This window comes from Drosophila subpulchrella, chromosome 2L, assembly GCF_014743375.2.
Source record: "Drosophila subpulchrella strain 33 F10 #4 breed RU33 chromosome 2L, RU_Dsub_v1.1 Primary Assembly, whole genome shotgun sequence".
NCBI lineage: Eukaryota > Metazoa > Arthropoda > Insecta > Diptera > Drosophilidae > Drosophila > Drosophila subpulchrella.
In genome coordinates this window covers 23,005,490-23,031,105 of record NC_050610.1, presented here as the reverse complement: position 1 = coordinate 23,031,105, position 25,616 = coordinate 23,005,490, and the positions used below count along the sequence as shown (strand labels likewise).

Below are 25,616 nucleotides of genomic sequence, written 5' to 3'. Positions count from 1 at the left end.
AGGCTCCTTTGACGGGTTGCCGCCGCCGTCACTCGTCAATTGAGTTGTCAGCACCAGAAGTGAGAAAACACATTAATCGGGGTGGTCTTTTTGGCCAAGATGAGATTGGGCCAGGGTGCTAAATGGCTAAAGAGGCTAGGCCAATATGCAAATCGAACCGGAAGCCCAGGCGCCTGCGATTTGAAAGTGAAAAGAAGCGCTTCTCCTCACAAAAAAAGCGATTGTCAAAGGCTTCGGCCAGATTAAATATGGCACAATGAATTTGTCGATCGCGAAACTTGCTCGTTTGAAAGTTGAGTTCAAGTTCAGAAATAGCAATGGCAACAGCAACAGGTTGCTATAATTTATATACCACAATAAGCTATTATCCCACATGCACGAATAGTTGTCAACGGGAACGATAAAGCGGCAAGAAAGTTTTTTGTGGTTTTCGGGAGGTTTTAATACCCTAATCGAAGATTAACTTGATTTCTTTATGGCTGCTTCGGAAACCAATCATTTTTTTCAGATAATTGGCCATTCCCACAGTTGGATTTAAATTAGCTAATGAAAAATTTAATCATAATTTAGATAGGTTGCAGCTCAATGGAAGCTTAATTTTAATTTAAAATGGGAGTAATAGGTGATTGATCGAATTCCATAAAATTGATTTTTAATAATGTTATTAAACTGCTTCCTTATCTGCAGATTGTGAAATAAAAATTCAATTATTTTTGTCTTCACTAATAAATATTTAGATATAATTTCATACAAATATATATTATATAATTCTGATAAATACAAATTTAATATTAGTTATAGTATGATTATTATTATTTTTTACCTCTACAACCTTTTTCCCAAAATCACTATACCCCCAACATTTTCTAACCAACTTCTTTCAAAACAAACGGCCATCCTCAATGCCCATTCCATAATGACTTTGATCTTTAACCAAGGGAACAATCGAATATTATTTTTGCATAGGCATGTGAAAAGAAAACGCGAGGCGAAGTTTATGCAATGGGGAAGTGTGAGACATTTAGATAACATTTGGCCAGGCCTCTCGCAACGATATGGATAGTAATAGCACTTGAGGCTCCGGGGGGCTGGGGAATTATTTTGGGCATTTAAAGGAGGGCCAGGAGAGCAGCAGCCACTCGAAAAGTCGTGTCAAGACAAAGTGCAATAATTCACACTCACTTTCGGGTTTGACGGTTTATAGGTGGGAACCCCAGAAACACCAGAAACATTAGCAACCTGGCAACATTGCAGCTTTGCAACTCGCAGAATCGACAGCCCGAACATGCCCCAGACACTCCACTGTGATTATGAAACTTTACATGAGCACGGCTGACACTTTATATAGTTTATGACTTGATAAACTCTCGCGGATCGATCCGCGAATAACCCATTGTCCAAATAAAGTCATATGCCTGAGCAGCAGCAGCAGCAGTAAAACAAAATTCAATTTACGATTTGTTTGATCGGGCATTTGAAATATGAAATGTTGGACCAATTTTGCATTGCCACCGGCGGCAGTTTTCAGCTCTCAGATTTATAGTTCAATTTGATCATGATTTATCCAAACGCCCATAAATAATAACCGCGATTAGGGGGCCAGGGAGTGGCCTTTGGCAGTACGAAATTTAATTAGCCAAGAGTTTAGAGGCCAATGGGCAGGTGCTCGAAGATGACAATCTCCCCGTTTATTTGCATATGATTCTGGGTTCCAATCCTCTTTATAAAGCCGCTGCTATATGGATCCCATCTTCGGAGCCTCGTCAGCGGATACCTGAACCCGAAGAGCCGAAGATCCGAAGAGAAGCCTGCTTCGTTTCTTCGGGCACTCGGCTATTCGGAATACCGGACTTTCGGAGTCGGCGGCTACTTCTACTTGGCGTTGCATAAAAAGTGGTTCAGTGGAGCAAACGCCTTCAAACCGAAAACATCGCGAACGCCTCGAATAAAATCGCTTTTAAACGCGCGGAAGTGAAGTGCAGCCAAGGATCAGGATCCTTAAAAAGGTGCGAGTTTAATGCTCCACTGTGTTTTAAGATTCTAAAAAATAAATCTGTAGCTAAGTTTCCAGCCCTCGGAATATACACTTCATTTGGATACATCATATAATTGAGTTCTAAACAAAAGTGAAGGTAAGAGAACCCCTGAAATGAAGAGTAAACAAGGCGTACGTGAGCCAGTTTTTGGCATAAATTTCCAAAATCGGCGGATTATTAATTAGCTTTCGCACGAAAGTTCCTGATAAAACGTTCAAATAAAACGATTATTTATGATGCAATTTTTGCGGCTGTGCTTAATTTTGTGTTATGTTTCTGACGTTAGAACAGTTGATATACAGAATATATGAAATGCATTAAATACAAATATAGAAAACACAACTCAAAAACTCCGGTTAATAAAACCTAATACAAATTTAATTTCATTCATATTTTTTTTTAATTGTATAAATAAACATTCTCCGTTGTGCTTGTGATCTACCCCTTTTTTTAAAGCCACGAGAAACTGATTTCATTAAAATGGTCTAAAAACAACGTATAAGAATTCTTGACTTGTTAATTATTAACGAGCTCCCTTGAAATGCAACCAGGAAAAAGTCAGCTACAATTATTACTTCAATTACTTATTAATAATAAGCAGCTATTGTTAACTTTTGTTATATTCTTTGAAATATTAATTGAGGTCCAAATGTCAACGATTGCATAAACAACCCATTATGTTATAAAAGACTAGTTCCTTAATAAATTATACTTTACCTAATAAGCATTCTAAAAATATTTGCCAAATTAAAAATTCAGTTTCGTTTAAATGGGAATTAAGAAAAACTTGATATAGAACTTTTTATTTATGAACCACTTTTTGTGCTAATGCTTATGCTTTGTCTTTCATAGAATACTTTCTATAGGCCAAATGTCACGGATTGCATAAACATGGCACCATAAAAAATTATAGACTTTTTAAGAGGATCTACACCTAGATAAATACAAAATCTAGCATTGGCTCACATTTATTAATATTCATACCAGTTTGCCTAGTTTTTTTGCTAAGCTCTTGCATTGCGGAAATATGCTGGCTATAATGAATACAAATTGTGCTAAGTAGTGTGAAGAACAGAGTATAGTTTTCAGGGGGATCAGCAGTGACCGCAATAGTAAAGCTTTGACTTTGTTGCCGACTGACAATTACAAGTGTCTTTTTATTACGGATCATTTTGATTAGGCTCAATTTAAATGGAATTGGCCATTGAAATTGCCAGCGAATTGCGCTTTAATCAGCCTGACAGACGTCACACGGTGGCAGACAGACTAATTTGCATATTAATTTTAATTGAGTGAACAGCGACCGGCTGGAGACATCCATCGATAAAGTTCATTCGGATTGAAATGGAAAATGTCAGCCCCCAGACTCAAACTCAAATCGAAACTGAAATCGAAATGGAAACCGAATTGAAATAGAGCCATTGGCGTTGCAGCTGCCTTTCTATGTGGTGGGTCCAAAAAATCAGACACAGAATAAATTTAAATACAATGCAACTACAGATTGTCCAAACAAATGTGGTTACAGCAGAAAAATGCTTTTTCGGTCCCGAAACTGAAAGCAAGTTCGTTGCCCAAGTCTTTTGATTGATTGACTAAACGTCGGCGAATTTATGGCAGCATCATCTACCTCTCATTTCTCCTTTTCCCCAGAGTCATAGAAACTCCACCTATCAAAGCTTCCGCTTGGCGAGTGACAAGCTTGGCAAATTGTTACACACTAACCATTCAATGTCATTGGCAAAAAAAAATGTAGTTTAGCAAAGCCAAAGCAAAGCAGACACATAAAAAAATTCGCAAATCTCGCACTGTATTCCATCATCGAATTTGCATATGCAAATTTCATTCCCACGACTTTTAATTGCAATGAAAACACCAAAACTAGAAAAACAAATGGAAATGCTGAAAAGAAGACCTGGAACTAGCCAAACGATACGATTCTCGATAGTTGTTTGTCTCTCAGGCGGCCAAAGCCAAGGTCAAGTGCGTGATATTTATCACCGATCGAGGCTCATTTGGAGCTTCTTAAGTATAGCTTTTTATGGACAGGAATTTATTGGGTTTTAAATCAAAATTTGATATTTGATGTACCGCTTATTCTCCTTAAATAAGACATAAAGGCAAGAGAATTGCATATTTTGTATTTTACTATCACTTGGACAATGTTTATAAAAAAAATAAATAAAGTTTTAATATATTTCGCAAAGGTTTTTCTTGGAAATTACCAATTTCGTTTTAAAATATCTTAAAGCTTTTATCGTGTTATAAATGCTTTACAACCTCTCTCCCATTTTAATCATCTTAAGTTGGATTAAATAGCAACCCAGTGAATTTAATTATTATATGGGTTTTTTACAAGCCATCTAAGAGTTAAGTGTCTAATTTATGTAAGACAGCTAGCTGTCTCTATTTATTCGCTTCGTCTAATAGACAAAAACTCTTAATGGTTCTTGATAAATGTTCTCAACTGTATGATTTGTATTTCCCATTTCTATACATTTTCTGTGCCACTTCTAAACTCATAAATCTTTGCTAATGGCTGCTTCTAGAGTATACAAACTTCACTTTACTTAAGATAACTTTTTATTTTATGATATACTATTGCCCGGCACATCTTTGGGTCATTTTAATTAACACTTTTAGCGAAACCATCAAACATGGTTAATTAATGAAGCAAAGTTAAATGACTTTTATTCGAATTCAATTCGAATTCCCCAAAAATAATGTGTCATAATCAAGTCAGAACCCTGACACTTCCCCCCAAGCACTTGAAGCAGGTGAACACGGGCTTGAAATCGCATAAAAATTAATAAATAAAAGAAACCAGACCAGGCCAGACCAGAAAAGAACCATGGGTGAGGCACAAGCCAAAGTCTGGGCTGCACCTAGAAATGCGTACAAATCCGTTGACATTTCGCCCGACAACCTTACAAGACACTCCAGCCGCCGAGTGGAAATCGGAGTCAAAAACAGCGACAGAAACACAAGACGGGCCCTGAGACAGACAATTACTAATTGAGTTCCCCCCTTCGGGACTTACATTAATTACCCTCTGACGTGCTCAATGTGGAGTGGCCAAGATCTGAACTTTGGGTTCGCTAAGGGTGGGCGTCGCCCATTTGCGGGCCCTGGATTATGTAACTCTTCTATCTTCGCCGGCTAAATGTTCGATTTACAAATTAACCAAAGCAAACATTTCGGTGCAAAGTTCAGTTACAACAGCAGCAGTAGGAGGAAAACAAACAATTGTTGAGAAATCCCTTGTAAGCGATTCCAATATCGAAATCCAAATCGAAGCTTAAAAGCAAACAATAACAAGGGCAGACCGACGAATTAATTGCATTTAAGATCGGCTAGCAGTCAGAAAAATTAAATTGAATTGAAGAGCGCGCAAAACCAAAGCAGTGACTAAGCCCCAAATTGATTGAGCCCAGCGGGTTATCGGTTATAAAGACAGGAAAAATCTTCAGGCTGTCAAAAGGGTTTTCATCCATTGACCTCTGGCCAATTAAGCAGATTGAATAGTTTTTGAAACCGGCTTTTAGAGTAGGTAACATATAGATCAAGGATTCTAGTCAAGACTGGAAAGTTCGAACTGTAATTCTTAGGTTTCTCCAAGTAGCTAAACATTTTCTACAAATATTTCTGCAAGGTTAAGCGGCGATGAAATCAAGACGTTTCCCAATCTCATATTGCTATTAATAAAAATCTCACTGGTATTTTGCAACCATCCAATTGAGCATCCACAATATTTCTAAGAAGAAACCAATTTAATCCGATCCATTGTGGCCCTGCCTGCCGTTATTCACATTTTTCCCCGAGGCGTCTATTATTGTTAGTCAGTCAAAAGTTCAAATTGGCAAAAATATTGATTGTGGGCCGAGTTCAACCTGGGTTGAGTTACTCAAGCCAGGCAGTCACGCATATGCCCCTTTCGATTTCGTTTGAATCCGAATCGGAATCTCTTTTCAGCGATTTCTCAATTCAAGTTTCGACTGAGTATAAGTGCTATGCAAATCGATCGGCGGAGTTACTGGAGCCCAAATTCAATTTGCATTTCCCAAACAAAGTTCGTGATATGTCAGCGGGCGTTAGAATGTGTTGGAGGTCAAACCGCCCCCTTTCAGTACTGGGTAGTTGACACTTTTTTTTTTGGCCTGGAACTTCGCAATTAGCAGAACCTTTCAAAATAAATCGTCCAATGTCGCCTGGCATTTTGTGATGAATTTCAGTTGGGCTTTGTTTGTGTGATTTTGGCTTAATTCCGTTTTAATTGCTTTATCAAATGCCAAAGCCTGCAAGCACAAAACGAATGACTGAGGCAACGAACTTGATTCGAAAACGGGTTGAATCTGCCTTTTTTAGCTCGCTGTCAGCTGTCCGCTCCCCTCATTAATAGTTTTAACTCACTGTTTGGGGATCTATAATCTCCGGATCTTAATTGTTGTTTCCTTCGATTGTGCAGTGATGTCTTGCTGCTGCTGCTTTTGCATTTGCATACTTACCTGTTGGCACCTGTCCCGATTTATTGAAACATTTTTATTGGCATTTATATAGCATACACATGTTACTTCTTGTTTATGCTGATTTTTTTTACTCTCGGTATCCAGGTCAAGTCGGCTGTCATTTGATGCAAGTTATTAGGCAATGTTCCTCCTTCTCTTCGCGCAGCTTGTTCGACTACAAATTGCGTTTTGCATTCAATTTGGCCCAAGTTAACGCACATGTGGGCGTGGTCCGGTCACTAAGGCGTAGCTTTTGATTAGAATTTCGGTTTCGCAAAGAATAAAGGCTGGAAAATGTGTGAGCATACTGTGATGTTTGCCTTGAACTGCACTTTGAGGTGGGGAAGTGGTTTCTCCAATTTCAAATATTTTAAAGTTTCGACTCACTTAGCTTTTATCGCACGTTGAACCCATTAGAGCATTAAAAAATATTTAACAATAAATATTATAAAAAAAAAACAAAACATAATACATTAAACTAAGTTGTAATTCCTACATTTTTATAAAGCTTTTTATTTTCAATTGTGATTTCCTTTTCATTTTCTTCATCGTCACTGGCCCAATTCTCTAACTAATTACGGCAGACAATTGTTTCCACTTAACTCTTGTGCTCACTGATTAACTTTCCAACTGTTACAAATCCGGCTCGTTCAATTGAAATTACAAAATTTTCAAGGCCAGCAATGGTCTTTGTCGATTCCAAAGTATTTAAGATTTCTCTAAAACAATTTGCGAATGCAATAAAAAAATTTGTCTACAAATGAAGTAAATATTTTTTAGAAATAACATTATCTACAGCCCCTGAACTAAACCATTTGTCACCTTTGGACTGCCAAAAATATTTTGTATAATTCGAGCCGCTCGAACACCCGCTTTAATTGCCGCAAAGAATTTAAGCCGCCACCGTGGGTGATTAGGTAAATTAGCATTGGCCAGAACGAGATAGACCCACACAGATAAAATCAAATTTGATTCCACATAGATGTTGCAACTAGCCGATACAACCAGCGACTAGCAACTAGCAACCAGCAACCTGCAACAGCGTCGCTGCCTGCGAACGACATCAATTAGCGGCGTTTTAAGTGCGTTCCACATTTGGCGTGAAAAAAGCTGAAAAGCGCAAGAGGAAAATGCGTCGAAAAACGCCTCAAGTCAATCAATTTTCCTAGTTCGGTGCAGAGTGCACAGAAAATAATATTTCTTGATTATTTAATGTTATATTTGGGGCTAACCAAATAAAATAGTAGGTGGTATAGGTCTTATTATTACTCAAAAGATACTTTTCTTATCACTACATTTTCTAGGACAACAAAAAGCAGGCTCGAAGGACCAATGTCTTGTAAAAAATGGTTTAAATTCCAGTTCCTTGAATATTTTTTAGAAACAAATAAGAATACCTATCTCTTCTCCCTGTGTACTGGCCAACAAGGAGGCCCGAGCTCGCCGCTTGAGCCTGGTCAAGATTGCGTGGCCCGATTGGAAGCCATTTGGAAAGGCAGCGCTCGAGTTACGCGCCGGCAACTTACGCAAATTTTGCCAGTCCTCAGTGGTCCGTCCCCTGGACTCTCCATACCCCCGACGGTTCCCAGATCCTCGATCTACGATCTCCCCTAAGGCCCGAATGTCCAAGCCACTAAAAGCCGCCTCATCAGAGGGAGATACTCAGCGACACACCCTAATCGGGCCATGTCTTTGGATCTCGACTCGGACTCTGTTTTCGAGTGCCAGACACTGTGTGTGAGTTGTCTGGATCTCGGGTTTTCAAAGATTTTTAATTGAAATCTGCAATGGTCCGACTGTCTGGCAGACAACTAGTTTACGCATTTGAAAGTGCATTTGCTGTGCTGTGCTGGTAATTAAAAACTTGTCGTTCGATTTGATAACTTTTTTTCGGAGTACCCTTAAACGTTGGGGGAGAGGAGATCTCAGGAGGGGTTTGATGGTCTTAGGATCGTTAATGGGATTTTTTTTATGGGGAAATAAAATGATGATTTAACTAATGTGATTATATCTAGCAACTATGATTTTTTGGCCTGCCATTTAATTACCTAAGTTTACTTTGTGAATTTATGGAAATGGTTGGATAGTTAAAATTCAAATTTGTTTATAGTTTATTAAAGTTGAACAACCTAAAACGAACCGAAAAAATATTTTTTAATTTCTAACTGCGTTGCATGGGACTTTTCTAATTTGTGGGTATTAGGAATTAGTAAAATAAAATTTTATATTTATTAAAAATGGTCCTTAAAATCTAATAAAAAAGTTGTAGACTTAATACCCGAATTAATACCCAATCAATAGAGTATTCCACCTTCAAGCGGTGCCAACACAGTTCCTTTCACGTTTCTTAGTCGGTCAACGCGGCGCATACGCAACATTTGTCATGATATGTCCACTCGGTCTGGACATGCTCATTTTCGGCGTGTAAATCGGTGGTAGAAGGATGTACAGCTGAGTGATTAATGTGCTGGCGACTGTGTGAGTGTTAGCTAACCCCCCCAACCCCGATGCAATAACCAATCCGCATTCCGGCCCTGCTCTCCATCATCCCGAGGTTTTTAAGTAGCGATGCCAATTGATACCAGTTTATTAAAACCCGTTTAGACGCAATGCGAAAACCCAAATACAAAACGCCCCACGGCTAATCCGAAAAACCCAAAAAATATCTAAAGATTGGAGCATGAACATTGCACAACTTTCAGAGAGGAGGAGGCCATAACGTGACATCCTGGCTACTGGACCGTTGGAAACTTAATATTCAACGCATCGATTACGTTTTATGCGGCCACAACTTCTTAGCCTTTGGCTCTTGGCCAAAAGTGAGTGGGAAAATCGCAGTTTCTTGGCGTGGTCAAAGGATTTTAATTAACCGATTGGCTAAAAATCTAATTTCCGCTGGCGAGCAAAAAAAAAGTGCGCCACAATTTCGGTGATGCAATATCATCCGAAATGTGCCACGCAAAAGTTATCAACAAATCAAAGCGACTTCGAGCCGCATTGACACACTTTTCCCGCCCGCTTTCCACCGCCCACTCCCGGTCTCCATTTCCCTGCTGGCGGAAAATCCACATAAAATTTATAGAGCAGTGTGGATTTGGACCGAAGCCGAAAAAGCCAGGCCCAAAAGCGAGGTGCGTGAGTCGTTCAATCAATGCAATTCATTCATTGAGCCTGAAGTGGCCAGCAACACGCAAGTTGACTTTTTGCCTGCTGGCCAAGTGCCTTTCGAGTCCAGTGGCGTACTGAAGGGGGGTGAGAAAAATATGAAGTATTGTGAACATATCGCAAAAACTACTTTAAGGATCTTATTTTTATGAAACGAAATATTAAAAAATTACTCCGAAAACTGTCAATACTACATTGTTTCCTTTACTCAAGTTTTTAAAACTTTACAATTTTTTTATAATATTTGTAAGTAATTATACTTTTTACTTAAACCTTTTATAAACTATAATTTTGTTAGAATAAATAAAATACTTTAAACTTGATCCCCCTTACTGTCCTTGTCTGAACTGTCACCTCCAAAGTCCCCTGATCCCCCACTTACCCCTTTTCGATACAAGAAAACCCCTTCTGTCTGCTTGGCACACGCTGGCAGCTCTGAAAAAATGCGTTTTCGTAGTATGCTAAAAAAATTGAGCACACGCAAAAAAAGATAGCAAAAAGACAGCAAATCGAGCAATCGATGACCAGTAAAAAAGTTGCGTATGGCAACAATTTATTGATTTATTATAGTGCATATAGCGCATAATTTATTACAAATCTATTTGAGCTGGGCCGCCAATAAGGGGTTTTAGGCCAGGGGGTATATGTGGGTGCCAAGAGATTTATTCGGCAGGGAGGTATATAAACAAAAGACTTAGGCAACAAACTTGCTTTTTAAACGAGATATAGAATTAAAATAGAATATAAAGTACACAATGCGGAAGCACTGGTCGCTGTTTCTAAATCTTCTTTTATTAAACATTTTTGGCGACAACATTTTAAAACTTTAAGTACCCCAATATCATACAAAGTAACTTTATGATTGCAAATCTAGCAGCCATAGAACTTTACTCCCTCCAAAGTCCGCCATAAAAACTCCTTTGCAATCCATTTGGTGGCACCACATAAATACATGCTTTATTATCTCCCCCTTGTTAATGACTTAATTAAACGCCTTTTATGTAAACAACGGCGAGTGAGCCGGCAACAACCACAACTACAACTCGATGCATGATCTGAACCCACAACTGACACCGGAGCAACGCCCACGCAGCAATAACAACAAAAACGACAACAACTGGAGTAGGAATAGGAACAACAACAACAATGACCACACGCCACTTGGCTGCACACTTCCCACGCCCCCTTTTCCGCCCCCCTGTCCCCTTTTAGCCATGCCCCTGGGTTTGAACCTGCTGCCAGTTACAGTGGCTGTTTGTTTTTGTATCTACACAGGGAGAAATGCTTTCAAATGTTGGAAAATATAATTTTATAAAATCATAAGGTCATAAGGATAAAAAGAGATTTTCATGAAAATTATCTTAAAATAATTCTTTAAACATTTTTTTACTCTTCTTTTAATATTATTTTATAAATATATCATCTTATAAAAACCTTAATATTCATATATCTCACGTAAATGGAAGAATATTAATAAAAATAGCATTGATAATATGACTCCTCTGATTCTAATCAGATTTATTAGGTTTAATGACACTTTAAAATTAAACATAATAATATTTCAATGATATTAAGAATATCTTACTTATAAAACAAGCATAATAATTGTAATATTAATTTTATTAAAATGTTCATAAATAAATATGAGCTTCCAATATATATACTTTTAATATATAATTTTAAGGGAAATCAAATAATTTCATTAACTTCGTTAAACCCGAAAACATTACATTAACTTAAGATATTTTCCAGTGCACAGTTGTTCATTGGTGGCGACTGCCACTTGATAAATATCATTAAGCCGCCCGCCTGGCTGTTCGCTTTTGTTCAGAGCGCCCAAGAAGATTGATAATGCCGCACAAAAGGAGGGCTATTTGTGTGGGAAGTGTTAATAGGACGAATGAATATAAATATCCAATTAAGTGTGGCGATTTGATTTAATTGGCTGGAGATTTGTGGGGGGCTCTGAGTAGAGTGAATGGAGCCCAGACCCCTGGTGACTCGGAGATGTTTGCGATTCGGTTTGCTAATTAGCTCGGGGCTCTCTTCTGGCCACCACCTTCCATTATGATCGCCGCCTTGGGCAACGATATCTGCGCATGAAATATCACGCCAATTACAGTAGCGGTTAGCCCGATCCAACCACTTAACGATTCACCGATCCAACGATCCACCGATATACCAGCAGACCCAGACCACAACCAGTTACTTTTAACTCGGCGCACTGCGAAATTAAATCAATTATATCAAAAACAGTGAGGTTTAAATGTTAAAATCAAGGAAAATGCTGAATACTCTTTCGGCTAAATTTGACAAACCTTATAATCCTATAATCTCACTGAATGATAAATAAATATTCTATAATATTGATAGAAAGAAGATTAGGGAACATATATATATATTTTTAAAAAGTTTGGCGCGGTTTAAGAATCCAATGCATTCTTCTGAGTTTGTGTTTCTAAATGCTGTTTTGGAAATTTGGGACTTAATTCCTAATTTTCGGGAATCAAAAAGTTATTTGGACTAAAGATAAGTAATACCATTATTTTTTTAGAGCACATTAGATTCATATTAATTTGTCTTCTCCAATGGTATTTTAAAAATTGTGATATGATTCCCAATTTTTGGGGAACTAAGAGATATTTAACTAAATGATATACTATAACAATATATAACAATATCAAACTGATACAATTTGCAAATATACCCCATTTGATGTACAGAGTATAGACAGCTTTAACCGCCAGAGTTGAGTGATTTTGGATCAATTATGTTTACGACTACTCATTAAATATTTATTAAATTGATTGAGCAGTTATGTGATGTCACATAAGTAATTACATGTGTGCTAAGAGATATTTCCCCTTTTAATTAAGTTTTAATTAGGTCTTAGCTCTTTGGATTACCTTTCTGAATAAAAACTCTACCATTTCAATTACAGATGCCTTACCACCGACTGAGTATTCTAGGGCTGTTGCTTCTCTCTTTGGTCTGCATTAGGGCAGATGTTGGCTATCATTACAACAGACCCACGAGACCCACGGCACCTTCGGCTCCCTCGGGACCCGGATCGGTGTACACAGGTCATCAGTTCAGTGCGCTGCCCACAATTCATCCGCTGCCACCGGTTCCGGCCCTTCCACCTCTTCCCACGGCCAGGGTTCCGATCCCGAGGAGTCGTCCCACAGCTCCTGCCGCCAGCATCGTTAGTCACTATCTGCCGGCCAAGCCAGTGGCTTCCACATATATCCCACCATCGTCGGCTGCCCCTCTATCATCTATAAGTTTCCATGGAGCGCCCACTTATAAGCCCATCTATGGACCTCCATCTCCTCCTCCCCCCGTAAGGATTAGCCAGCCGTTTCCCACACTGGCCACGCCCATTGTGGTGCCGCCCACTGGACCGGCTCCTCTGCCCGAAGGAGGAAATCTTCGCATTCCCTTCGGCAAGCAGGCCCTGATTTCTCCCGGGGAGTCCTACGTGTCCAATGGAAGACAACTGAAGCAATATGCCGTCATCGAGATTATAGACAACGATATCGATGAGACGCCGGGTCCATTCCTCTCGGGATCCAGTTTCTTCGATCGCTATGGTGCACATGTGGGTGCTCCGTCGGGGAATGGAATCCAGATAGATTCTAGGGCCAATTCTTTGCTCTTAGAGCAGCAGCAGCTGGCCGTTCAGCCCAGATCTCAGGGAGGATCGCCAGGAGGAGATGCCATCGCCTTGGGATCGGGTGGTCTGGGCTTTGTGAGACTGCCCAATGGAAATGTGTACCTGGGCTCCGGATCCCTGGGCTACATCAGTGGTCAGCAGCGGGTGGCTTCTGTACTGGAGGCTCGCACTCGATCGGAGTCCACCTCGGATGCCCTGCACTTCGGCCATGGACCCCTGGGCGGAGTGGACAACCTGCTGAGATTCAAGTAGAGAGGCTGCGGCAGAGGCTACCTTCCCTACCCACTCGCACATCTCCACATCTACATCTATTGAAATATGTATATTTTATTGTAAATATGTAATTAAAACATTTTCTTGTTTGTGTAGATCGTAAGCTTGCTCAAACTATTCGAGATTCTTGTACATTTGTCCTATGCGAAACATCGAAACTTGATCTAATAAATACAAATATGGTTAAAAATATTAGCAATGAGTTTAAAAATGCTTATTAGGGATGTTCAAAAATCGTAAAAGCTTTTTAAAAGTATTTAAAAAATGATTAATATGGGCTACATAACTTATATATACTAATTATTAAAACAAGTAATTTGTTATTAATAGAATTATTTTCTGCTCAGTGGCTCCATAATGAAATCTTCATAAAAACGGTCATTTACGGAACTAAAAATTGTTACTGACGTCGCCTAAAAGTATACTATTATTTTTAACGTTATATCATCAACATGAAATTAATTAATTAAATATTAACCTAAAAAAAATTTTAAAACCTGCATAACAATAAAAATATTTAAAGCCTAAAAACTCTTTTGAAAATTCTAGTTTTCAAAAAACTCAACCATCTTCCTTGTGTTTAAAAAAAATAATTAACAATTTCGCGAGTCAAACTTTTGGTTTTTTTTCAAGAAGCAATATGCAATTTTCCAATTTTATTTACGCAATTCTTCAATGTATACTATTGTTATTCAATTTAGTTTTTATTAATGAACAACAATCCATTGTTAGTTCAATTCAATTCCTGCTAATTTAAAAAGCAAATACCTTTAACTATTTGTTTTGACTAGCTTGCCTAGTTTACTTATTGAGTTTAATTGCTTGCCTTATATTTATAACTCGGTAAACATCTGCTTAGGTCACACAAAGCTCGCATGCGTAGCACTATTTGCACTATCTCGTGTGGTCGAATTTTTGCACTGCGATGCTAATCTCAAGATCTGGCTGGGCAAACACTTCGCCAACGCCTGTTTGCCATTGAGTAATTATTCATGCGCAGTATTCAAATGGGGCTGGAACGTGCCGGGATCAGTGTGAAGTAGTTGTTGCTGCTGGCCCTAGGGATCGGTCTATCTGAACATGTGCTCCGCATAATACTTTTGAATAAATAATTATAATGTGGAAAAGGGAGACCGGGGGCAAAGGCGAAACTTTTCCTAACTGCGCAGTTTCTAGAGATCTATTTTTTTGGGCTTGCTTGCCGGTTTCTAGATACACACAAATGCGTTGTTGATCTTTTGTTTGGGTTGTATATAGTATAGATATGTATGTGTTCTTTGCGATAACTGGGACACGCGCTGCTGGGGCCACTGACTGGCTAACTAAAAAAGCCGGCCGGTATTTCCAGCTGTCTATAATACCTCCCCCGCCAAAAAATCCCCCTTTCGCATTATTTCTCTTCAAACAGTTCAACAAACTGCCAAAAATAATACTAAACCGAAACTGACTCAAGGTAAAGTGGAAAGTTCTATCGCACGCGTGCCCTCCCAAGGTTCATTCGCTGATAAAGAAAGTAATGTGGGATTGTATTTTTCAGACATAAATAAAAAAAATGAATTGAAGGCCAGAAATTATAGCCTACTATACCATTGAAAAACAAATGTGGTTTCCTTTTAAATTATGTGTATTTTTTTATTGCTTTTTACTTAACTTCTAGAGTTTCCAAGTTACAAAGTCAATATGACCGAAAGAACAAAACAATGTGGAAGAACTAAGAACTTAGCATCTAGTTGATGGGTATGGCTAAAACGATGCACACTAAGCTTATAAGATCGGGTTTTAGTGGGTTTATCTATTGACTAAATGATTTTGGCAGTTGCTGCTTGGAGGGACTTCGACCATATCCCCTACAGATCCAGTTGGAACTGTTCCTGATCTTCGATCTTCAGAGACTTTGTCTTCTTGACCAGTTCCGTTGGGACGGGCACACATTTGCGGAAGGGAGTACGGGGAGTGCCCCTCAGCAAACAACTGGGCACATTGGGTGGGGGCGTTTGGCTCAGGGGGGAGCCACGGAGATTCTTCATGAAGGCCCGCTCGTAGATCAGTTTAGTGCCTGGAATAATATGAAGAAAAAAGTGTTGATTAGTCAGGGTGTCTGCGTCGCATCAGAAAGGTATTCAAAGTTCCCCACTGATAAGAACAGCTGCGTAAACATTTCTTTCCTGCGATAATGAGTCACGAACCTTGAGCACATGTGCTCGGAATTATCATCAAACTGACTGATTCAGAGAGATGGTCAGGTTTCATCAGCCAGATTAAAAGTGAGTGAGGTATTTAAAAATAAGTAAGAATTACGATGCTTAAAACCTTTTTGATTAAAAATGCAAGACCCGTCATAAGTGCTAGAATTTTAACTATTTAGGAATTCAGAAATCTTGTCTCCTCGGAAATTCTTAAAGCCAATTTAAGTGCAAATTTAGCTTGACAAACAAAATAAATATTTAGATATTGGAATAAACAAATTAGGTTCTTAACTTTTTTATCACTTTTTGAATTTTTAAAAATCTCGAATATGGTATATGGTTTCGTAATCCCCATTTCCGCTGTCTGAAGCTTACCTCCAGGGGTGGTGGAGTACAGGGTTCCTCCGGGTGTAGAGGAGTAGACCTCGGGCATCTGCATTGGATCCGAGATGATAATCTTCCTGGTCATCATGGGCAGAGCCTGGGTAATGGCTTGACGGGCGGTCGGCGAAGCAGACATCTTTATTGATTGATTGGTTTTCAAGTGGTATTCGAAAAACTTTCCGCTGAACTTGTAAGCACACTCGATATGGCTGCGACAATTTGATTGTTTACACAAACTGCGTTGTTTGAAAAGGTTGTGTTGTATCAGCTATAGAGCTAAGTGGCTGCTATATGTTGACCGTTGGCTGTTCGCTAGGCGATTGCTGGCGGTATTACGAAGTCGGGCTGTATTTATACCCCTAAGATTCTTGCGCTCTCGCGCAGCTATACGCTCTCTCCTTCTGGGCGATTCTCGTGGGGAGTCTCTCTGATTATTTTGCTTGGTTCGGTCGGCTGATGTTTTTTGTTTTTATCTGGGTGTATTTTCTGCGTAGTTTATGACAAACCGGGTGATTATTGTTGTTGTTGCTATCGCCTTATTCTAATAACCCCTATTGTTTTTATTTTTGTTGCACAGCGAACGAGGGACCGCTGCACACCTCAGACATTTCCGAAGATAAGGGGGCTGTCTTGAGGGGCTTCTCGCCTTGAGCTCTTGTTTATCTTTAGCCATTTGTTATTGTTTAATGCACGGCAATATAATTGGTAAACAAGTTAGCCAGCAATACTAAACGGCAATCGCATTCTTTTCTCAAAAACTGTCTATTATCGATCTTGCTAGGGAAATTTGATGACTCAGGTGCATGTGAGATGTTATCAATGGGTGTCTGTAGGTGCTTCAGGGAATTTCGGGAAGTGCTTGCTGCTCTCTATGGGGCCATTAATTTGCACTCATTTTCACGAAATACATTCAATTAGCATAACGACACGTAGCCGGCAAACGTTGACGTAGGTTCTATGCATGTGGGAACTTAGAGAGCATACCAATACATAGTATTATTTATTACAATATTTTGTGGGCTATAAGATACTCAGTATATATTTTTGAGCGCAAAGTTTATGTAGTTTTAAGAAAAATATTAAGTATTAACTTAGCATCATAACTTATTCCACATTTTTTGGACTTTTAGAAATACTTTCTTATTTTAAAAATAAAAATATGCTTGCGATGCAAACTTATTTACAACGCCATAATATTATATAAAAAGTCTATAAAATTGCACACCAATCAATTTCTAGCGACCCCAGTTCATTAAATGGAGAACAACTTCTTGATGATTTTTTCAGATCACAAGTTCTTTAATAATTGATTATTGAAGGTCGTTGGTTACCGAAATCCCAGCTTCGATCTAAAGAAACCCTCATACCAAAATTGGCACCCGAACCCCCATTAGTTCCCTAGATATTTGAGGTGGAAAATTTTATCTACCGCAAAATGGATATACCCCACTGATCACCGAAATGACAGGGTGTACATGAGGAGCGGCACGAGCGGTTTTCGCCATGCGGGGGCGATGTTGCCGATTTTTAATTGTTGGACGCATGTAAATAGTGCTAAAGGAACTTTTGCTTGCGTCGGCGCCCACGATTCGGCGTAATTCGGTTTTTGGCCCCCGGCCATTCCGAGGGACTTGGGGTTAACGTAAGGTTGCCACGTGTGTGTGATCTACAGCGATCACGATGTGGGTGGCGCCCGCCTAGAAATCTGCACAAGGTCAACACTTAAGCGTGCTGATATTTATGATCCGTAAACAGGGGAAGCTCTTGAGACCTTGAAAGATTTTCCGGCTGGGGGGAGAAGGCATATGTGTATAAAACGTAGGGAAAGCATGACCCACATCCATCAATTACATTTTATGGGGTGGGAGTAGGCTAAGTGCCAACTGACCCCCAAAAAGGCAACGGTAAACAATTGAGCTAGAACCTAGAGAACGCTGAGAATTATGCCGTGTCATCTAGCACGTAGTCCACAGCATAAAAACCGCCCTACGTGCAGGGAGATATGTTTATATATACCTTTTTTTTGGGTGAGAGACCGGCACTTCTCTTCCATTTCCCCGACCATCAGGGCTTATCAACCCTCAAGGAACCAGTTCGGATTTCGCTTTCGGTTTCATTGGATACAATTTACCTGCGCAGAGAGAGAAACGTATAGTCGGAATGAAAGAGATGGCAGGAAGTTTTCCTATTGCGCTGCAGCCAAGTGAAAATGCGTCTTGAGAAACTGTCAGCCAGAGGGGTGTTCCTTCTACCCGCCGGGGTTTTATAAGTAGCCACTAGTAAAATTCGGCAGAAATCTGTTTTCGGAAGGCTGATGAAATTGCACCATCCGATTGCGTGCTAATGTGTGCGGTGGGTCATTACCACTCGTGGGATCTATTTCTAAACAAGTCTGAGATAGTTGTGAATGAGCTAGACGAAATCAACTTGTTTTTATTTTTCGGATCGAGCGAATATCTTGAAAAACGTAAACATATGGAAATGTCATTTAACAAAGGGTCCGACGATATGTGGATGCTCTATAAATTACGAGCTGTGGATAATGTGAGGTCTAATAACCTGAATCAACATAGAAAATACTATATCTTTGCAGTCTGATGTTTTAAAATTCCTACTAAATAATAATGAAACATAAAATAAATACATACACAATATACATATTTACTCTAATTTTAAATTAGAAAATATGAATAGAGTATAAGTAAATATCATAGTGGTCACTATTTCTAGTTTTCTGTGATACTTAACTGAATCTTATGATGGAAATTAAACGTATAGCATTCGGTTGTATATACATTTTCTAGAAAACATCGCAGTTTATGAGAGATAATAAGAATGCAAAACTGTAAACTAGTTTTATTGGCTTCATATTGTAGCAAAACCCCTTCATACTCGAAAACAGTCTTATAATAGGGCATCTTTAGACGCAAATAAGACCCACATCGATCACATCCCGCATCTCTGTTGACGTCGATGACCCACATTCTGTGAATTCGAATGAGAAGCGCCGCAGTCGTCGCGTTGGCCAAAAAATAAAATCATTTGACTTGTTTGTGCACAAAATATGAAAACGCTGAGAAAAAAAGGCAGGGGAAATAACCAAAACAACAACATATAGCTAATCTATAAATTAGCATGTGCTTTTGTCTCGAAGATAATGAACTGCATAGATAAGGATAAAGCCAACCCAGATCGAGACTGCTTGACGCTAAGTCATTGCCTGCTGCCATCCAGGGATCTTCGATCTTCGTCCTCTCCTGGGACAATCGCGAAATTTGCGTCTTAACTTACATCAGCTAAACAACACGATCATATATGTCTGGTTTTGGAGGGGTTCTGAGGCCTCAGGGGGGTGGTACCTTCTAGTCTATCTGGTGTCTGCTACCTCTTCTTGACTCCTCTTTCCCTTTTGTAGAAAGTTCAACAGCCCCGCTGATAAGGTTTCCGACAGTCGAATATTTTAATCAAAATAAAAGGAACGATACAGGCTGTTTTAGATGCCCTCACCACATGTTCTTTCTTTCGCTCTATGAAATCTAAACCAACCTTTACAATTCGGGAGACCACTATTTCTAGATTGATTTAGTTATAATTTTATTCTATACCATCGATTCAGTTTGTTATTTATTTAATATTACTAATACATCATTTATTTATATCCATACCTTCAATTTTCAATTGGTCAACCTTCTTTGTATGGTAGTTTATGATGATAGTTATTTTTTAGTGACACTAAATATTCATACTTAGGTACATGTTTATTTGAAAACTTTATTTTATTACAAAAACAGATCTCTTCGAAACTGGAATACCTAAACATAGTGTATACTATACAGCCAATAAAATTCAGAATTTGTGGCTTGCGATCGGACAGAATCTTCGCTACGATTGCGATCTGGTCTTTCATCCAGATCTTTCACTTTCCGCAGTCATATATCAATAATGCATGGGGCAAGAATTAATGGAAAAATGGAATTTACTTGGCGAACTTTTTTGCTGAAACCTTCACAACGATCAATGAACTAAACCCGTGACGATCGAGGTCCCCGAACTTAACCGATCGACATGTGGCCAGTGGTTACTTAAGTGGGTGTGGTGTTTACTAAAAAAGATGACTACTTCAATCCCACGTGGAAGGTGTCCAACATGGTGTGGTTAACAAATCCGAAAGTCCAGCGCTGGCGATCGTTGTCCTTTTCGCACATTCTGGCCACCACCCTGGCAACTCCGTTCTCCACTATTCCCTCCATACAGCGTTTGCTATATTCTCCGTGGATCAACATCTGGGTTTCCCTATCGTAGTACCAGAACTGATTGCCACCCTGACTGTGACAGCCCCACATCCAAACGGTGGCATTGGGTGGTGCTTCATGGACATCGAGGCACACGGATTCGTAATGCTTCATTCGTATATCCCGATGAATGGAGAGCTCCCAATATTGATTGGGCTGGGGATTAGTTTTGTTTTCAGCACAACTGAACATTCCCACTTCCTTTTCGGTACCCAATCCCATGTTATCCAGGCAATAAACCGGATTGCCCACATTTTGAATGACCCCAGAGGCATAGGATGGTGGGTCTATGGGCGGGAACTTGACTAGGAAATCGGGAGCCACCTCCGTCATGAACCAGTGGAAGCTCTTGCACTTCAAACGCTCCCGAATTCCGCGCTGTCTGGTAAGATCTCCGGCATCCACGTTTTCGTAGGTGACAGGATCGCGGTTATACACATATTGCTTATACTCATCCATCCAAACCTCGGCCACGCGTTTGTGGTTCTAAAAAGATATAATACTAAGTATTATGAAAAGTAAAAATATTTTTTTTTAAGTACTAACCTTTGCGACGAAGTTGAATCCCCTGGGATTTCCCCTTGGTTTCATGGGACCCCGGAATATATGGGCGACCCTCGAGCAGGGAACATCGAGCAACATGCCGCCACACATCCAGATCTTGAAACTCAATTCGTACTGCTCCCCGCCCCAGATGTCCAACTGATCGTCATAGCCACCCAGATCCCAGAAGAAGTCCGTGTTGATGGCAAACAAGCCGCCCATCATCACGGGGCTTCGATAGGGCATAGACTTATCCACAGCATCCTCTGGTAAAACAGGCAGTTGTTTGTACAGCATTTTCCAATCGAAACCCCCACGAGCTCCTGCCTTAACGTCACCGGAATAAGAGAAATCACCATGCGCAATAGTATCCACAATAGGGCAGGTGGAGATCTTGGGATTAATGGCAATGGGTTCGATCAGGGGAGGCAGCTGAAAATTACAGTGTATACATTTTTTTGAAAATACTATGTTTTATTTAAAACCTTACCCAATTGTAGTTAACTTCGATGTGGGAATCGAAGAAGACCATTACTTCTCCGATGGCCACTTTGGCACCAGCTATCCTAGCTCCAATCAGACCTCTTCTCTCCGGATTTCTCACTATGGTCACCAGATGCGGAAAGTGCTGTTTCACGTACTCATCCAATGGGTGCTTCAGAACTTCCCACTCGCTGCCATCGTCCACGAGGACAATTTGCTTTAATAATTCCGGCGGAGTGCGATTTATCACACTATAGATGGACCTTAACAAGGTGTTAAAGTGCTCGTTGAAGAAGATGAAAACCACACTGATGTTGGGCAACTTTGCCAGGTACTTCCGCGTTTTGCAACTACAGAAATACAAAATTAGATAAGAAATATTAATTACTGTAAGAGTAATTTCAGAATCTAATAATAGGAAAAAAGCAGGATCTTTAAAAAACGTTTAAAAAAGTTAAAAAAAATGTGATATTAAATGTACACCTTTCATAACTTCTTCTACAATAATGGTATCATAATAGATTAATCCTTTTAAGGGTAATACTCACGCCTCGTGTCTGATATCCGGTACGGATCGATTGATGGATATTCTATCCGACAAGAGGCCATTAAAGCCGTTATTCTCGTACATTTCGGTTTCCAGCTGCTTTTCACTGGGATCTTCGATCTTAACGGCTACTCCATGCTCGCCAAAACCGACACGGTTTTTATCAGCCTCCATGTACGCATAATCGTGCCAGTCCTTGCGCTCTCCCTTGGGTTCCGGTAGCCGGAACCCTTCAAGCTTGTCACTTTTCGGTAGATCAACAATGGAGTTTCGATCCTGATAAGGAGGTCGAGGAGCCTTTCGCGTGGGATGTACATTGGCAGCCCTGAAAACGGGCGTTACGGGATCTCCGTTCGGATCCAGTTTTTCTCCGTCATCCAAGGTCTGTCGCATCCGCCGCTCGACGATCATGGTGGTGACCAGGGAAACGCCGACGACGACCACCAGGAACATCACCACCTTTCGCACCAGGCGCTTCACATATCTCCTCTTCATGGCCATCTGGACGTCTTGCCGGCGAAAGTCCAAAGTGCTGACTGCTGGCATGGCGATGCAGCGGAGGAGCAGCTACCTGGCTGCCTGGTGACACCTGGCAAAAAAACACAGCCATTAGTGTAATTGGAAACCTCGCATCTGAAGTGGGGGAAATTCGTTGATAAGGCGGCGGAATAGGTTCTAGGTTCGATTTTCGGTTGGCCAAAAACAAGCTTCTCCACTATCAATCAGTGACGTGTAAGAAGACCCAGATCCCGCACTCACCTGAGCAAAAGTCGGTCGAAAGAATAATGAAATAAGCATTACCGCATGCGAATTTAAATTAACGTGCGTCACGGTGGCGACATCTGTTGGGGTATTTGCGCAGCTGATGTTAAGTATTTGGGAATAGTAAAAACCCTTTAATTTCAGAATTTTATGATCTCAAAAATTATTTAAAAACTTTTTTAAAACGTCATGTTAAATGGCTTTGTCTTAAATAAAATATTTTTTTTAGAAATTAAAAGGTACGAAATTTAGTTTTTAATTTTTTTAAGTGCAACACTTAAACACATGAACATTTTTTTACCATATTTAAATGATTATTTAATTAATATTTTTTTATATCTCTATTTACATTTTATTTAGTATCCCCCATGTTGCATTTGCGGATCATAGCCAGTTATTTTTCCAAACTTCCACTGCTGGTTCTGTTTGTTTTTGTCGCAAATATTGTTGGAGTACACCTTGCCAAACTCTTTACCCCTGGGCAAATAAGCCTCGAGGCACCAGATCCACATCTGGCCCTGTTGGATCCACTGATGCCGGCGGTTGTAGAACCAGTACTGATTGCCACCGTTGCCGTGACAGTGAAAAAGCCACACGGACTTCGTCTTAAGGCCCTGTGTTTCAAGGCAATCATCATTACTCTTTTTCAGTCGAATCTCATGGTCCTCAGTTAGAATCCAGTTTTGATATTCCCCGGGATCTGTTTTATTCTTAGTGCAGCGGGAGAGAACCACTGGTTTCATATGTTTCTGGTTCAGGGAGTCCACGCAGAATCCGGGAAAGGCCACACTTTCAATGGGCCCCGACAAACTTGCCGATGGATCCACAATGGGAAATGCTTTCAGAAAATCCACAGCCACTTTGTTCATGTACCAGTCGAAAGATTTGCACTTTAGCGAGGTTCTTAAAATCTTCAAATGGGTAAGATCTCCTGGGTCAGTCTTCCTATAGAGCTCTGGGTTCGAGTGGTAAACGAATTTCTTGTACTCATCCATCCACACTTCAGCAACTCTTTTGTAGTTCTAGGGGAAATATTTCATTTTATGAAAAAATTAGCTAAGATTGTTAAAATAAACATGAAATTAAAAAGTCTCGGTACGTATACGCAATGATCAGTATGTAAATTATTGCGTATACGCATTACCAACAAAGTTTTAAATTTTTTGTAAAATAAAATTAAGAACTTAATATCAGGAAGACCTTTATGCCTTATAAGCCATGCCCTAAAAGACGATTCCGCACTCACTCTGGCTAGAAAATGTTGATTTCTTGGACTTGTCTTCGGTCGCATGGGTCCTTTGTTTATTTGACCCACTCGGGAGCAGGGAACATATAGCAACATTCCGCCACACATCCAGACCTTAAAGCTCATCTCGAACTGCTCGCCGCCCCAGATGTCCAGTCCCTCATCATATCCTCCCAGTTTCCAAAAGTACTTTCGGTCTATCGCCAAGGGTCCTACTAAAAGGGGAGTACGGTACGGCCTGGAACCAACATCTTCATCGCCGTGATAAAGCGGTAGTTCCTTAATCTCAAGCAGCCAATTGAAACCGGAACGGGTAAATGCATTATACTTCATATAAGCAAAAGTTTTGTGCAAGATTACATCTGAAATGGGACCGGTTACTATATTCCGGTTTACCACAATGGGTTCTAGCAGGGGAGGTAGCTAAAAATTGAGGATGATTTATATGAAGTGTTACTAAAGTCTTTAACAGTAAATAACATATAAATGTACGACTTATAATCCAAAATCTTACCCAATTAATATTGACTTCAATGTGGGAATCTAGAAAGACTAAAACTTGATTAGTGGCTTTTTTGGCTCCTTCCACCCTGGCTTTAATAAGACCACAACGCTTTGTAAGTCTCACTATCTGGATTATTTTGGGAAAGTTTATTGCCACAAAGTCTTCAAGTTTTTGCCCCAAATCCGGCAGATTGCTACCATCGTCCACGAGAACAATTTGCTTGAGCAATTCCGGAGGAGAGCGGTTAATGATGCTGGTTACAGATCTCAGCAAAACGCTGAGGTGTTCATTATGAAAAGGCATTATTACAGTCACATTGGGCAGGACTTCCAGATATTTGCGTTTCGAGCAACTGAGGTTGTTAAGTTTTAATTTAAAAGTTTTTATATTGATATTCCTAAGAACTCACCCCAAAGGCCTGATATCCGGCAAGGATCTGTTTAGGCTTATAAGATCAGAGAGTTTGGCATTATAGCCGTGGATTCCGTAAAGGATTTCCGTTGATTTAGTTTCTTTGGCATTTGTTAACAAAGCTGCCCTTCCGTGTTCACCTAGCCCTGTCCCAATTGTATCCTCCTTAATGAGACAGTAGTGCCAATCCTTGATAGCTTCTTGATTTGGCAGGTGAAAGTTTCCATGGCGGTAGATTTTTAGAATATCCAATTCGTTTTGGGACAAGGTCAGTATGTGTGGGGAAGTCTCCGCCTTCTTTAGGATTTCTCTTTTCGGGAGCTGTCTAGTTGACATATCCGATTTGGTGCTATCCCTTTGGTTGATTTTTATGGCAATGGACTCCACTATTCTTCTGTGTATCTGGCTGCCCATTAAAATAGTGGATACCAAAGAAGCCAAAAGAATGGCGAGCAGAAGACGCACAATCAACCTCAGATCTATATTCATAATTATCTTTGTTAACTCGTGTTTAATTCTATGGAATGATTTATGCTAAACGATTAACATATTATACATTTATTTTCCTAGCCTACTTGATAATTTTAAATAAATAAATTCAGAAT

At 39.8% G+C, this 25,616-nt stretch overlaps 4 protein-coding genes across 6 annotated transcripts; 1 reads left to right on the top strand and 3 right to left on the bottom strand.

The window, feature by feature from the left end:
- The first annotated feature begins 1,914 nt into the window (after nucleotides 1-1,914).
- Nucleotides 1,915-13,844, top strand: LOC119548557. Of its 3 annotated transcripts, none has more exons than XM_037855858.1 (3): nucleotides 1,918-2,006; nucleotides 2,065-2,132; nucleotides 12,645-13,844. In XM_037855858.1, the coding sequence occupies exon 3, from the start codon at nucleotides 12,645-12,647 to the stop codon at nucleotides 13,629-13,631; it is 987 nt and encodes a 328-aa protein (XP_037711786.1). In that variant the 5' UTR covers nucleotides 1,918-2,006; nucleotides 2,065-2,132; the 3' UTR covers nucleotides 13,632-13,844. The 3 variants fall into 3 exon arrangements, with proteins under 3 accessions (XP_037711784.1, XP_037711786.1, XP_037711785.1); XM_037855857.1 differs by having other exon boundaries at nucleotides 2,060-2,132; XM_037855856.1 differs by having other exon boundaries at nucleotides 1,915-2,132.
- A 1,425-nt stretch (nucleotides 13,845-15,269) lies between these two features.
- Nucleotides 15,270-16,553, bottom strand: LOC119548393 (eukaryotic translation initiation factor 4E-binding protein 3). The gene is made up of 2 exons (XM_037855619.1): nucleotides 16,214-16,553; nucleotides 15,270-15,708 (listed from the first exon to the last, which is right to left on the bottom strand). Exons 1-2 carry the CDS (start codon nucleotides 16,356-16,358, stop codon nucleotides 15,500-15,502), a joined length of 354 nt encoding a protein of 117 aa, XP_037711547.1. The 5' UTR covers nucleotides 16,359-16,553; the 3' UTR covers nucleotides 15,270-15,499.
- A 3,238-nt stretch (nucleotides 16,554-19,791) lies between these two features.
- On the bottom strand, nucleotides 19,792-22,782 carry LOC119548289 (N-acetylgalactosaminyltransferase 4). Its single transcript, XM_037855455.1, has 4 exons — nucleotides 22,089-22,782; nucleotides 21,548-21,890; nucleotides 21,061-21,489; nucleotides 19,792-21,000 (listed from the first exon to the last, which is right to left on the bottom strand). The coding sequence occupies exons 1-4, from the start codon at nucleotides 22,631-22,633 to the stop codon at nucleotides 20,338-20,340; spliced, it is 1,980 nt and encodes a 659-aa protein (XP_037711383.1). The 5' UTR covers nucleotides 22,634-22,782; the 3' UTR covers nucleotides 19,792-20,337.
- A 416-nt stretch (nucleotides 22,783-23,198) lies between these two features.
- Nucleotides 23,199-25,577, bottom strand: LOC119548291 (putative polypeptide N-acetylgalactosaminyltransferase 10). The gene is made up of 4 exons (XM_037855456.1): nucleotides 25,010-25,577; nucleotides 24,610-24,952; nucleotides 24,096-24,518; nucleotides 23,199-23,871 (listed from the first exon to the last, which is right to left on the bottom strand). The coding sequence occupies exons 1-4, from the start codon at nucleotides 25,498-25,500 to the stop codon at nucleotides 23,206-23,208; spliced, it is 1,923 nt and encodes a 640-aa protein (XP_037711384.1). The 5' UTR covers nucleotides 25,501-25,577; the 3' UTR covers nucleotides 23,199-23,205.
- Between the last annotated feature and the right edge of the window lie 39 nt (nucleotides 25,578-25,616).